General features: G+C 36.6%; 1 protein-coding gene across 1 annotated transcript; it reads left to right on the top strand.

The window, feature by feature from the left end:
- The first annotated feature begins 3,069 nt into the window (after positions 1–3,069).
- Positions 3,070–5,514, top strand: si:dkeyp-51f12.2 (uncharacterized protein LOC100151460 homolog). The gene is made up of 2 exons (XM_067383478.1): positions 3,070–3,566; positions 5,159–5,514. The coding sequence occupies exons 1-2, from the start codon at positions 3,283–3,285 to the stop codon at positions 5,397–5,399; spliced, it is 525 nt and encodes a 174-aa protein (XP_067239579.1). The 5' UTR covers positions 3,070–3,282; the 3' UTR covers positions 5,400–5,514.
- The last annotated feature ends 8,911 nt before the right edge of the window (positions 5,515–14,425 follow it).

Raw genomic sequence — 14,425 nt, 5'->3', positions numbered from 1 at the left:
GCAATTTCTCCCTGATAGTTTTTAATTTATGAGTAAAATAACGTCTGTGGCTACTTTAAGCTGCTGGGAACATTATTTTAATAGGTTATTTAAAAAAAAATAAAAGGACACTTTTTTTTGGCGATATATTAAAATAAGAACCACTAGAAAGCTGCTAAAATGAATTTAAAGAGTTAGTTCACCCAAAAATGAAAATAATGTCATTTATTACTCACCCTCGTGCCGTTTTACACCCATAAGACCTTCAATGAGCTTTGGAACACAAATTAAGATATTTTTGTTGAAATCCGATGGCTCAGTGAGGCCTGCATAGCCAGCAATGACTCTCTCAAGATCCATTAATGTACTAAAAACATATTTAAATCAGTTCATGTGAGTTCAGTGGTTCAATATTAATATTATAAAGTGGCACAAATATTTTTGGTGCGCCAAAAAAACAAAATAACAACTTATTTAGTGATGGCCGATTTCAAAACACTGCTTCAGGAAGATTCAGAGCGTTATGAATCAGTGTATCGAATCATGATTTGGATTGCGTCAAATCGTCAAACTGCTGAAATCATGTGACTTTGGGGCTCAGAACCGCAGATTCGACACGCTGATTCATTATGCTCCGAAGCTTCCTGAAGGTGTGTTTTGAAATCGGCCATCACTATATAATTATTTTTTCTTTTCTTTTTTTTGCGCACCAAAATATTCTTGTCGCTTTATAATATTAATATTGAACCACTGTACTCACATGAACTGATTTAAATATGTTTTTAGTACCTTTATGGATCTTGAGACAGGAAATGTCATTGGCCTCAATGAGCCATCAGATTTCAACAAAAATATCTTAATTTGTGTTCCGAAGATTAATGAAGCTTTTATGGGTGTGGAACGGCATGATGGTGAGTAATAAATTACAGAATTTTCATTTTTGGGTGAACTAACCCTTTTATACCATAAAGATAAAGTTTATCTGAAATCAAAAAGTTGATTTATTTCACTAATTCCATTCAAAAAGTGAAACTTGTATATTATATTCATTCATTACACACAGACTGATATATTTCAAATGTTTATTTCTTTTCATTTTGATGATTATAACTGACAACTAAGGAAAATCCCAAATTCAGTATCTCAGAAAATTAGAATATTACTTAAGACCAATACAAAGAAAGGATTTTTAGAAATCTTGGCCAACTGAAAAGTATGAACATGAAAAGTATGAGCATGTACAGCACTCAATAATAGTTGGGGCTCCTTTTGCCTGAATTACTGCAGCAATGAAGCGTGGCATGGAAAATTAGAATATTGTGAAAATGTTCAATATTGAAGACACCTGGTGCCACACTCTAATCAGCTAATTAACTCAAAACACCTGCAAAGGCCTTTAAATGGTCTCTCAGTCTAGTTCTGTAGGCTACACAATCATGGGGAAGATTGCTGACTTGACAGTTGTCCAAAAGACGACCATTGACATCTTGCACAAGGAGGGCAAGACACAAAAGGTCATTGCAAAAGAGGCTGGCTGTTCACAGAGCTCTGTGTCCAAGCACATTAACAGAGAGGCGAAGGGAAGGAAAAGATGTGGTAGAAAAAAAGTGTACAAGCAATAGGGATAACCGCACCCTGGAGAGGATTGTGAAACAAAACCCATTCAAAAATGTGGGGGAGATTCACAAAGAGTGGACTGCAGCTGGAGTCAGAGCTTCAAGAACCACTACGCACAGACATATGCAAGACATGGGTTTCAGCTGTCGCATTCCTTGTGTCAAGCCGCTCTTGAACAACAGACAGCGTCAGAAGCGGCTAAAGACAAAAAGGACTTGACTGCTGCTGAGTGGTCCAAAGTTATGTTCTCTGATGAAAGTAAATTTTGCATTTCCTTTGGAAATCAGGGTCCCAGAGTCTGGAGGAAGAGAGGAGAGGCACACAATCCACGTTACCTGAGGTCCAGTGTAAAGTTTTTACAGTCAGTGATGGTTTGGGGTGCCATGTCATCTGCTGGTGTTGGTCCACTGTGTTTTCTAAGGTCTAAGGTCAACGCAGCCGTACACCAGGAAGTTTTAGAGCACTTCATGCTTCCTGCTGCTGACCATCTTTATGGAGATGCAGATTTCATTTTCCAACAGGATTTGGCACCTGCACACAGTGCCAAAGTTACCAGTACCTGGTTTAAGAACCATGGTATCCCTGTTCTTAATTGGCCAGCAAACTCGCCTGACCTTAACCCCATAGAAAATCTATGGGGTATTGTGAAGAGGAAGATGCGATATGCCAGACCCAACAATGCAGAAGAGCTGAAGGCCACTATCAGAGCAACCTGGGCTCTCATAACACCTGAGCAGTGCCACAGACTGATCGACTCCATGCCACGCTGCATTGCTGCAGTAATTCAGGCAAAAGGAGCCCCAACTATTATTGAGTGCTGTACATGCTCATACTTTTCATGTTCATACTTTTCAGTTGGCCAAGATTTCTAAAAATCCTTTCTTTGTATTGGTCTTAAGTAATATTCTAATTTTCTGAGATACTGAATTTGAGATTTTCCTTAGTTGTCAGTTATAATCATCAAAATTAAAAGAAAGAAACATTTGAAATATATCAGTCTGTGTGTAATGAATGAATATAATATACAAATTTCACTTTTTGAATGGAATTAGTGAAATAAATCAACTTTTTGATGATATTCTAATTATATGACCAGCACCTGTATTTCTTCAAAAAACCAGTTGGCCTACAAATTGACGTCATGACTGAGCATCTCACAAAGGGTTAACCGGCAAACAAAAGATTCACAGCGATGGTATTTATCAACTGGATTTTCATTTGAACCTGTTTATACGGTGGAAATCTATTCTAAAAAGGTTAGGGTTCGCCATGTACAACAAATAGGTCCTAGTATCTGTTTTCTTGTTGGGAATCATAATTTTAAATTCATGCCAATAACCATCTGGCCTACAGACGGCTCTTGGGTGGGGCATGAACTCTAATGATGCTCTTATAATGACAGAGGAGTTTGACAGCAAAGCAGCTGCGCTCATTTGACAGCGTGGACTAAACCTGATGCGCGTGAGCAGCAGCTCGATCGAGTGTAGTCTAATGCACTTTATGTCCCTTTTTTTAGCTACAAGTGCCTAAATCAAGACACTGGGTAATATGAAAGTATTTACTTTATAGCTGAACCAATGCAGATCGGTTTGAGGAACTTGATTCACCCTGGAGTCTCGATATCATCCTGAAGCTGGACGATGCGCGCGGACCATTCCAGATAGATCAATGATATGAACTTACATTATGCCTTCACTACATCATGGCGCTATTTTTATTGGAGTATTTTTAATAGTCACCGGTGGCTCCTCCGCTTTTCTAACTTCTAATCAAAGTCGACTCCAGGCGTTCAGCATGTGCTGTGTGGTGCTCGGGGCGGTGATGCTCATATTAGGACTATTCTGGGCTATGAACGGCAAGAGAACCACGGTGCCTTATAATGAAGAGTACAGCCACGACTACAGTCAAGTCATGTTCACCCCACCGCCCGGAAACCACTTCCCCGAATCCCAGTCCGTCTTTCTGCACGGGTAAGTGGGGAGACAAATGAACTAAACCAGATGATGCTTTGATAAAATGAAATCAACGTACCGAAGATAAAATCAGTTTGAGCAATTTAGAGTTGAGTCAAAGAGGAAGTACCATCGAACAGTGCGATTTATAGATAGTTATGACTAATTAACGACCTCTGAAGTCTCAAGGACTTCAAACTCTCTCTCTCAAAAAAAAAAAAAAAAAAAAAAACAAACAAATTCTCAGTAACACTTCATAATAATTAAAAAAAAAATGTTTAGAATAGGCTAAAAATTGTTTGGGTATAATAAACTCATACCCATTTAATGCAGCTTTTGAGTTACAAAGTACATATACAATTGCAATTTGAAAGAAATTATTTTGTTACACATTTCATTAATAATAATATTATAATTCATATATGTGTGTGTGTTATTGTTCTTATTCCAACACCCATAAAGCTAATCTTAATCTCTATGAACTCAAACGTCCTTTCACAAACCTTTATAATGCCATGTACATTACATTAAAATAATTAGAATATATTTAAACAATTTTTATGAAATATTTTCAACATCAGAGGAGACCTGACCTAACATTAAAACAGCAGCCTTGAAGATGTGTAAATGCACCTCTATAGATAATTTACCAAAAAGTGACCTATAGGAGGAGATAACATCATTTACATCAAGATGCATACGTTTTCATGCAGCTATCCAAATCTTAATGAAATTCATAAATGGAATTGATAGGAGCAAACATGGAGATAATTTTACTTTTCCACCCTTATCCAGATTTGCGCATATCTTTTTCCTTTCCCCCTCTCTCCCACGCCATTAAAAATCACTTAGATGAGAAGCTACTGCTCCTCTGCTCTGTTATCTGATACTGAAAGGCCCTCTAGTGTTGATATACTGTATAAAACCTTTGATTTTGGTCTCAGTTATCCAGGCCCAGAGTACACTGTAATACTGCAAGAATCACTTTAAAATGTCATATTCATATTACTCACCCTCATGTCATCCAAGATGTTTATGTCTTTCTTTCTTCAGTTGAAAAAAAAAAAAAAAAAAGGTTTTTGAGGAAAACATTCCAGGATTTTTCTCCATATAGTGGACTTCACTGGGGTTCAACGGGTTGAAGGTCCAAATTACAGTTTCAGCTTCAAAGAGCTCTACATGATCCTAGACGAGGAATAAGGGTCTTATATAGTGAATCGGTCATTTTCTAAAAAAAATAAAAAGTTATATACATTTTAACCACAAATGCTGATCTTACATACATTTATATATAAATATAATATATTTTTGTTAAATATATACATGCATGTGTATTTATATATACATAATACATATACACACATTATGTAAACACAAAAATTTATTTTAGATGTGATTAATCGTTTGACAGCACTAATATATATACAGCTATGGAAAAAATTAAGAGACCACTTAACATTGATTTCTGAACTTGGAGTGGTCTCTTAATTTTTTCCATAGCTGTATATATATATATATATATATATATATATATATATATATATATATATATATATATATATATATTCGTTTGAACTTATTAATAATAATAATGTGTGATTCTTTTGAAGGACTATGCAAAGGCGAGGTGTATACGGTGAAGATTTGGACTATCCCCCCATGGAACCAACATGCTTCAGCCCTACCACTCGGGGTCGGCCGCCTCACTGGGACATGGAGCCTCCTCCACCTTATGAGGTGGCCATCAAAACCACCAGGAGCTCCACACACCTGAGGCGCAGCTACTCAGACACACAGCTTCTCACTGAACCTCTGTTCGGACGCTCACGGGAGATCAGTTTCGAAGTGTGACAACTGTGCCATGTTCCTCTCTTGAGACCTGAACTGCTGAATACCCACCCTAAAATATTCACAAACAAGTGTTGATGAAGCTACGAAACAGGCTTTGACAATCCACAGCTCGCAGAGGGGGTGTTTTGTGCCTCTTGAGGTGGTTTTCATCTTAACCATGTGTTTACGGCCTTTTCTCAAATAAAATGCATTATAATTATAAATATATATACATAAGCTTTTGGAAATAAGTGGGTAATCTCTCATTAAACATACTGTAATGCATTTTACAAGAGATGTGGCTTTAATTTTAGGTAGGCCTACTGTCTCCCACCCTTAACAGATCACTCACATATATATATATATATATATATATATGTTAATATTGATGGATTTAATGAATCAAGGATGAATCATTTATGTTTATATATAGGTATAAACATTTCCTGGGCTCTATATATATATATATATATATATATATATATATATATATATATATATATATATATATATATATATATATATATATATATATATGTGTATCATATAAATGTTAATAACCAATATTAACAGAAAATATTTGAATTATTTCACATAATAAAGGTAAATATATATTTACATATAAATAATAAAACAGGTTCATATCTATAAATCCATTGAATATTCAAAAAGCATCAAAATATTCACAATGAAAAGTATTTAGAGTACTTCCTTTGACTAGTCAGTGCACTTGGCATTCTAATTGCTTTCCGGTAGTAATGTGGATGAATTTTTGAAAAGTGAAGTGTTTTGTTTGTATATTTATTAATTGTTTTTAGACTCTCAGGGCAAAATATTGTGTTTAGTCAATAGAATATTTTCTTGGGATAGCCTGTATGAGCACACAATTTTCACAGACTCAGAAACCGCATGGTCAGGTCACTTTAGAGATCTGGCCAGAGAGATTATTTATGCATAAGGCACACATTGTGGTGCCTGATAATGGGAGCACATCTCTGCTGAGAAAACCACACAGCATTACTGAGTTTAATGATGAACTAATGCTCTGTTAATATTGTTTGGAACACTATAAAACATGGCATTCACAGCCACTAATTCCTCTGACTCACCCATTACAACGATATTCATCTTTTAACAAAGGCACTTCTGGGTATTCTCAACCTTCTGCGTACTTACTGTGTTTTCTTTGAACTGCAATGAATAATCTACCGAGGGCTGTTTACATCAGTTTTGTGTGCATGCTAGACTTTTTTTTTCAGAGATGCTGTACTTTTTTTGTTTTGTTTTAATTTGAACAACTAACTAAAGGATAAACCAGACTCCAGTTCCTTTTTCGGATGTGGTATGATTGAAAAGTAAACAATGATTATACACTTTTGCACTAAAGTCGAGCATTGCAGAATATTTGACATATTTAACAGGTGAAGATCTTACCAAAAAATTAACGTTATGCTCTTTAAATGTCTCATAGGCCTACTTTTTTAATACTTAAGGGAAGAAACCAGTATTTATGTCAGTTTCTCATTTTTAAAATCTGTAAATCGTAGGTTGGTTGTATGTACAGTATGTCAGTGTAAAATTTACACGGATAAATATAAAATACACATAACGTATGACACTTAAAGGTACACTATGTAACTTTAAAAAACAAAACTGCATGCATTTTGCAGAACAACATTGTTTTGGTTGTGCTTGGGCTCTGTGTGAGTGGGCAGATGAATGCTTTTCTTACTGCTCATAAAACATTCACTACTATAGGCCAAGAGATGTAAACAGTTTAGATGGAAAGGATCTCAAGCTGACTTGCTGAAGACAACAGCCATAATCAAATGACCTTTCACAATAGATAATGCTTTACAATGAACTCTGTTAGTGAGCTATGGTGATTTATCTGTTGAATACTCACCTGTTGAGTAATAAAAACGCCATCTCCACGTCACATTTACAACATTTCAAATCCTTCCGTTCTCATCATTTACAACTAACCTATATGCTAGAATAGTTATGCTATAAAGAAGACAAAACTAATAGGAACGTTTGAATAAAAAACATGGTGTCTGTAATTAGACACGCACACGTGCCATTTTTCCAGCACTTCGAATGTTATTTTTAATGTGATGACCAAAAACATTATTTGTTCATCCTTCTGAGATTGTCCCCATTTGTAATACCGAACGTTTCAAGATGTAGGAAATCCAACATTTGATAGAAAAAAAAAAACAAAAAAAACATTACCACTATAACCAGCAGATGGCAGCAGAGGAGTACCCCAGGGATGACGCGTTTTTGTAGGCAAAACCTGGAAGCGAGTTAGCATTTTAGGACTTCCGGTTTCAGCGCCGTCAAGTCTATGGGTTTTTTTTAATGGGTTTTTGCTAAATTGCCTGAAATAAGGTGTGTGGTTAACAAAGCCTCTAAATATTTTCACGTTTTGATCTATGATATCAAACACACCAGTTATAACCCACTTGTGATTTTTTAAACTTTTACTGTGTCTTAAAAACGGCAGTTACTAACAAATTGCTAGAAGGGACTATTCCTTTGGCGGGGACTTTAGACGTCATCATTAAAAACAGGACATTTGGACAGCATTTCTCATGAAAAAGTGGATAAGTATTCATACACAGCGCAGATCATAATCAGCGAGCATGTTTTTAAATAGAGTTGTTTTCTAAATAAAGTTTGAGGAAGCTTGGTGGTGACGACGTTGATCCGCGACCATGGTGTGCTGTAGTCCGTTTATAGCATACTGTTAGCCTTTTACTTCTGACCATTTTTATTTAGGCCTCAAAATCTATAAATGTTGTGTTAACTTGTAAAGATTATCTTGATAGACAAAACGTGTAAGTGTCATAACCCTTTGTTAAACACAGAGCTAATTTTCTGCAATTTTCCAAAAGTCTATGGGAAAAATGAATAGGCTTTCAACCGGCCGTTTCTCAATATGCGTACTTGTCTGTACTTGTGGACTTGTGAAACGTCATCAGTCGCTGTCCAAGTAAGTTACTGTTCCAATTCAAAGTTCGCATCTAGCCAAGTTCAGTTCAAATTCCCGGATGTGTTCTTGATCCGCCCCTTTTATCGAGGATGCATCGAGAGGTGACTTGAGACATCGAGAGCAAACTTGAGACAGCCAGGTATCCCAGAATGCATCTTGCACTAACCAGCAAGCGAGAAACCCCCGCATAATTTAAACATATTACTGTTTTTATGTCATGATATGTAGTTTTAAGAGTTTTTCAGGTGAGAATGCTGGTTTAAATCTCAAATTTGTGGTTTATTGATAAAGATTGCACCTTTCTGACAATTTGATCTGACGTTGTCGGAGTTGTGAGATCCAGGCGATCACCGGACGCTCAGCGCTCATGTGCCCAGCCGAGAGCAGCCTTACCTCGGCTAGTCCTTCTGACGTTTGCCGCTGGCTCCGTTTTGGCTGAGGGCAATGTGACGTTTGTTCATAACTTTATATATGGCTATTTAAGTTTCGTATCATACTAAAGCGCTGATTTTGTACGCTTGACTGAATTGTTTGCTTTATTTCTTATTGTATATTCTTACCTTTTATAATGGCTATTATTAAAACTGACATAAAACAAATAGAGACATTGTTTTATGTTATAGCCTATTTCATTTTATTACAGTGAAGTTAATCAGAGTATGCACAAATAGTATTACATTTAATATTTTTGAAATATATACGAAAAGAGGCAGGGTTGTTTAATATTTCGTTTTGTTATAAATATATGCACATTGCAGATCACTCGTTGCCAGAGACTATTAGGCTAATATGTTTTTGTTCGTTTTTTAAATAAAACGAAAAGAGGCAGAGTGGTGTTTTATAACAAATTTCGCTTTATTCTTGGCTAAAATATACATAAAGACATAACCGGAGAAGCCAGAGCGAGCTGAGTGACGTTATCAAGAACGCTGCCGTTCCATTTGAAGAATCATCGGACTTGTGTTCTCCGGTCCACGGGAGTTCGTTCTCCTGAGTCGAACGTGCTAAGTCCTAACTACCAAGCACGCGAGTCCGAAGTTTGCGAACTTGGTTTTGAGAAACGGCCTATGCTTTCAACCGAGGGAACCCGTGCACCGCTAACTTCCGGGTCCCTGGGGCACTCTATCCGGTTGTTAAGTCTGACGTCACGCGGCAGCGCTTCCAGTTCCTATGCTCTATCTCATACCACAAGAAAACAACAAATGGTGCTAATATACATACACGATGTGGTGTAATACTACAAAAAATATATAATTACAACCTTTATCTCCATATCAAAATTCCAGATGGCCAGACAATGATTCATCTTTTATAAATCATTAAAATATTAATATCTGTGACGCTGTGAGCACGGAGACTGTTGTGTAGACTGTAACTATTTAAAATGTTTAACTTTTTTAAATGATTGATGTTTAATATGAATAAATAGCGCTCATAAACGGCCGTCGATGGCATTCTCAAGTGAAACGAGTCGAGGCTTGGACCCGGAAACGGCGTTCTTTATGTCACGACTTAACAAGCGGATAGACCCCTTAATCGCCTACGTCACTGTGACGTCACCGCTCTAGCTGGTGGCAAAACATAAGGAAGAACTCAATGCAGCCGCGCTAAAAGTTTGAGGTTTTGACTTTAAAATGTCATCTTGTTGTGTTTTTGGCTGCCAGAATAGAAGGAACAGCACTTTTGGTTCAAAACTAAAGTTTTACCGGATCCCGGCAGACATTCCTTCACAGAAATCAAGTTGACAATTGTGGCTGAATGCAATACGGCGTACAGCCTGGACTGACACGATCATAAATAATGCTCGTGTTTGCAGTGCACACTTCATATCAGGTCAAATAATCGATGCATATGTAATGGTTTGTTGGTTTTATCTAGTACAAATCAGCAAGTTTCTGTTTTATAGGTGAAAAGTCGCCAACCTTCAGCGCACTACCTAGCTTAAATGTTAACCAAACATACAGCGATAGATGTGTGTGCCATCCTTTGAATGGTCTCTTAAAATAATCCACAATGCTAGCCATAATCATATTTAGCCCAGCGTTAGGTTACATTAGACAATAAGCCTTGACAAAATTCCCCGAACCACCCGAAAGTAATTCATATGTTGTCTAGGAAATATCCAAAACTTAAGTTAATTTACAAAAAATAGCTGTCACGGTCCCGCAGAGTCAGTGACTGTACATATTCGGACAGTTCTGAACCTTCTTCTGCATCCATGTTCAATAAATCCCTCCTAAAACATGCTAGCTTACGCTTGTCAACATTGCGTCCAGCGCCTCTTTTTGCCTCCAGCTAAGCCCCGCCCACCAGGAAACGTTGCAATGTTTACAAACTTTTAAGGGGTCTATAGTTTCACTCAGTTTCGCTTTTAAATAAATATTAAACATAAAATCATTTAAAAATTAAAAATTAACTAAAAATACATTTTAGACAAAAGCACGTTTTGGAAAAAGGATTGATGATGTATTGACATTTGTTACATACACTGTACCTTTAAATGTGCCCTAGAACGTTTTTTTCACAAGATGTAATATAAGTCTAACGAGTCCCCTGAAGTTTCAGCTCAAAATACCCCTTAGATTTTTTTTTATTAATTTTTTTAACTGCCTATTTTGGGGCATCATTAAATATGCACCGATTTAGGCTGCGGCCCCTTTAAATCTCACGCTCCCTGTCCCCTGACCTCTCAACTATAAAACAGTGCATAAACAAAGTTCACACAGCTAATATAACCCTCAAAATGGATTTTTACAAAATGTTCGCCATGCATGCTGCATGCATGCATCGATTCCTGTGAGTACAGTATTTATTTGGATGTTTACATTTGATTCTGAATGAGTTTGATAGTGCTCCGTGGCTAAAGCTAACATTACACACTGTTGGAGAGATTTATAAAGAATGAAGATGTGTTTATGAATTATACAGACTGCAAGTGTTTAAAAATGAAAATAGCGACGGCTCTCTTGTCTCCGTGAATACAGTAAGAAACGATGGTAACTTTAACCACATTTAACAGTACATTAGCAACATACTAATGAAACATTTAGAAAGACAATTTACAAATATCACTAAAAATATCATGTTATCATGGATCATGTCAGTTATTATTGCCCCATCTGCCATTTTTTGCTGTTGTCCTTGCTTGCTTACCTAGTCTGATGATTCAGCTGTGCACAGATCCAGACGTTAATACTGGCTGCCCTTGTGTAATGCCTTGAACATGGGCTGGCATATGCAAATATTGGCTTCATACATATTAATGATCCCGACTGTTATGTAACAGTCGGTGTTATGTTGAGATTCGCCTGTTCTTTGGAGGTCTTTTAAACAAATGAGATTTACATAAGAAGGAGGAAACAATGGAGTTTGAGACTCACTGTATGTCATTTCCATGTATTGAACTCTTTTTATTCAACTATGCCAAGATAAATTCAATTTTAATTTCTATGGCACCTTTAAACATTTTCAGATCATTTCCAAGAATACAACGAAGAACCAAGTTGAAGAATTTGTTTTGGATTTTGATGTTGATATTGTTATTTACCTGTTTCAATGTTGTTATTTGCTTGCTTTTAAGTTAAGGCCATAAATGCTTGAATGATTATGAAATTAAGTAACTACAATACTTCCTTTGTTTGTTATAAGATAAGATGACTAAGCAACAGTTGTGAAAATTAGGTTTTTGAGTTTGATGATTGTAACCAACCATAAAGGTTAACAACAAGGATGAAGAGAGTACGTTGCAACCTAAAGCAGAGGTGAGCCAGACAAAGACTTCAGTGAAGAAGAGGAAGAGTGCTAGAAGAAGACGACAGCGTAGGCGACAAAGGAAGGACATACGGCTTAGTAAGCAAGAGATGATACGCATACAGCAGGAAGACTGGATCTAGACATTGATCAATTGATGAGTAATATGAAGTTGGAATGTCCCAAAAATTAATATAAAAATCGGAGGGGTAAAAGGCCTCCTCAGATGCTGCCTGCATTAAGCGTAGAAGGACACCTGATACAAGGGGCGCTTAACAGCATCTCAAATATTGCTGGGTGATATAGAGCTTGCTTAAGCTGATTTAAGTTTTATTTTGTTGTATTTTGCATTAACTGCTTTGTATTGTAATCAATGAAAGAGATATTTTATTGTTATGTTTGCCTTCTGTGAGACTTTACTTATAACTACAAACTGAGCCTCGACAAAGAACAACCACAATGTAGTCTACATCATTCCTGAAGGACGTCAACCTGCCGGCGGGTGAGTATCTTATGGTTTAGACTAGATTTGACTTTCCTTACCCTATACCTGAATAATCCTAGGGTTAAAAGGTGTACTATATGGTCACACCAACTAACAAATTTAACATTTCAAACAGGCCTACCCAATGATAAACAACACCCATAGACTGGCACACCACAATTTCTCTATTGAGAAATAATGTTTGGGAAAAAATTCCCATTTCCTTCCAATCTATTTCCCATATCAGCTGAAGCTATTTTTGAGAGGAATGCTGGTACTCAGTCAAATCTGATCTGACCAGAGGTGTGTCCATCTCTGTTTGGAAGTGTGTAAAGTGGCCCTGCAATCATTTTTCACAGTTATGCAAGTTAACTTTCAAATAATTAAAGGGTTAATAGCCGGCAGGTGCAACGTTTCGGAAAATAACATGAGCTAATAGTTAAAGCAGCATGTAATATGACGAAATACTCTTTCACTGAGTTTGTTTTCTTTTCCTGTGTTGTGTGTGTGTGTTTAATAAAGCTGTGTATGAGAAATCTCTGAACGCGAGTCCCACGAGAGACCCGCTCGGCTCTTCCACGCCCAGCCAGGACTGTGATCTCCTTATCGACAAGTGATGGGAAGTCAGATTCATTTCGCGACTCGGTTCTTTTGAACAGTTCATTTAAAAATGATTCAAAATAGATTCAAATCACGTCATCCAGTGTTGCTTGACAAAACAAACATGTAAAAACCCATTTATATCGTGTGAGTAAAAAATTAAGAAAACACAAATAATTAGATTATACATTGTAGCCTAATTCAGCCAAGGCCACAGTTTTATCAGACATTATCTAGAGAATATTTCATTTGTATTAAGTTGACAGCATTTTTTTCTACCCATTAGCCTGTTAGCTAGTATACAAACCAAACAGCTTTAGTTTAAAGATATTCTTGTCAATAAAATTGTTGTAATTAATTGATTTTCCCCCCCCAACATTCTTTAGAAAGTAAAAAAGCAACCGGAATAATTCTCGGTACGTTCCAATCGGGATACAATCGGGATGCAACTGGCCCCATAATCATTTGCACATTTGTACAATGACAGAAGAAGTCAGTGCAACGGAAGCTCAATGATTTCAGCACACTTGTGAAAACTCACATTTTATTCAATGAATCTAAATAAAGTGCACAATAAATCTTTAATATACAGTGTGTTGCTTTTTTTCAAACGAAAAGGAAAACTGGTGGTCGAACACTGAGCATGTTTTTTTTAATATATCGTCTTACATTTGAATAATTAATGCTAGGCCTGACTATTTAAGTGGATATTCTGATTATAAACTAAGTATTACACTACTGATGCTGTCAAAGCTACCTCAGGACATTGAAAATACCGACACACCAGCAAGAGACATTTCACCAGAAGTTTTCCAGCTGGCTTATATTACTGCGGAAGTTCTTAAGCACACTCCGTGCATATGGTCCATTCATATGGATTAGTTTTACAATCTCTTTATGAACTTTTTGAAGCATCAAAGTGTCAGTTGCTTAGCTGTCTAAGCTCTCAGATTTCATCAAAAAATATCTTAATTTGTGTTCCAAAGATGAACGAAAGTCTTACGGGTTTGGAATGACATGAGGGTGAGTAATTAATGACAGAATTTTCATTTTTGGGTGAATTAACTCCTTAAAGATATGACGTCGAGACACACATGGGCAAGTAGCCTAAGCAATTGTATGTGCAATGTCCTGCCAAAACCATCAGGTCTAAAATATGAACACTTAATAGGCTTAATAGGCTTACATATCTAATCAGATTTTGCTTATGGGGCC

Source organism: Chanodichthys erythropterus, chromosome 4, assembly GCF_024489055.1.
Source record: "Chanodichthys erythropterus isolate Z2021 chromosome 4, ASM2448905v1, whole genome shotgun sequence".
NCBI lineage: Eukaryota > Metazoa > Chordata > Actinopteri > Cypriniformes > Xenocyprididae > Chanodichthys > Chanodichthys erythropterus.
The sequence above is the reverse complement of the archived record's forward strand: the minus strand, read 5'-3'. Positions and strand labels throughout refer to the sequence as shown.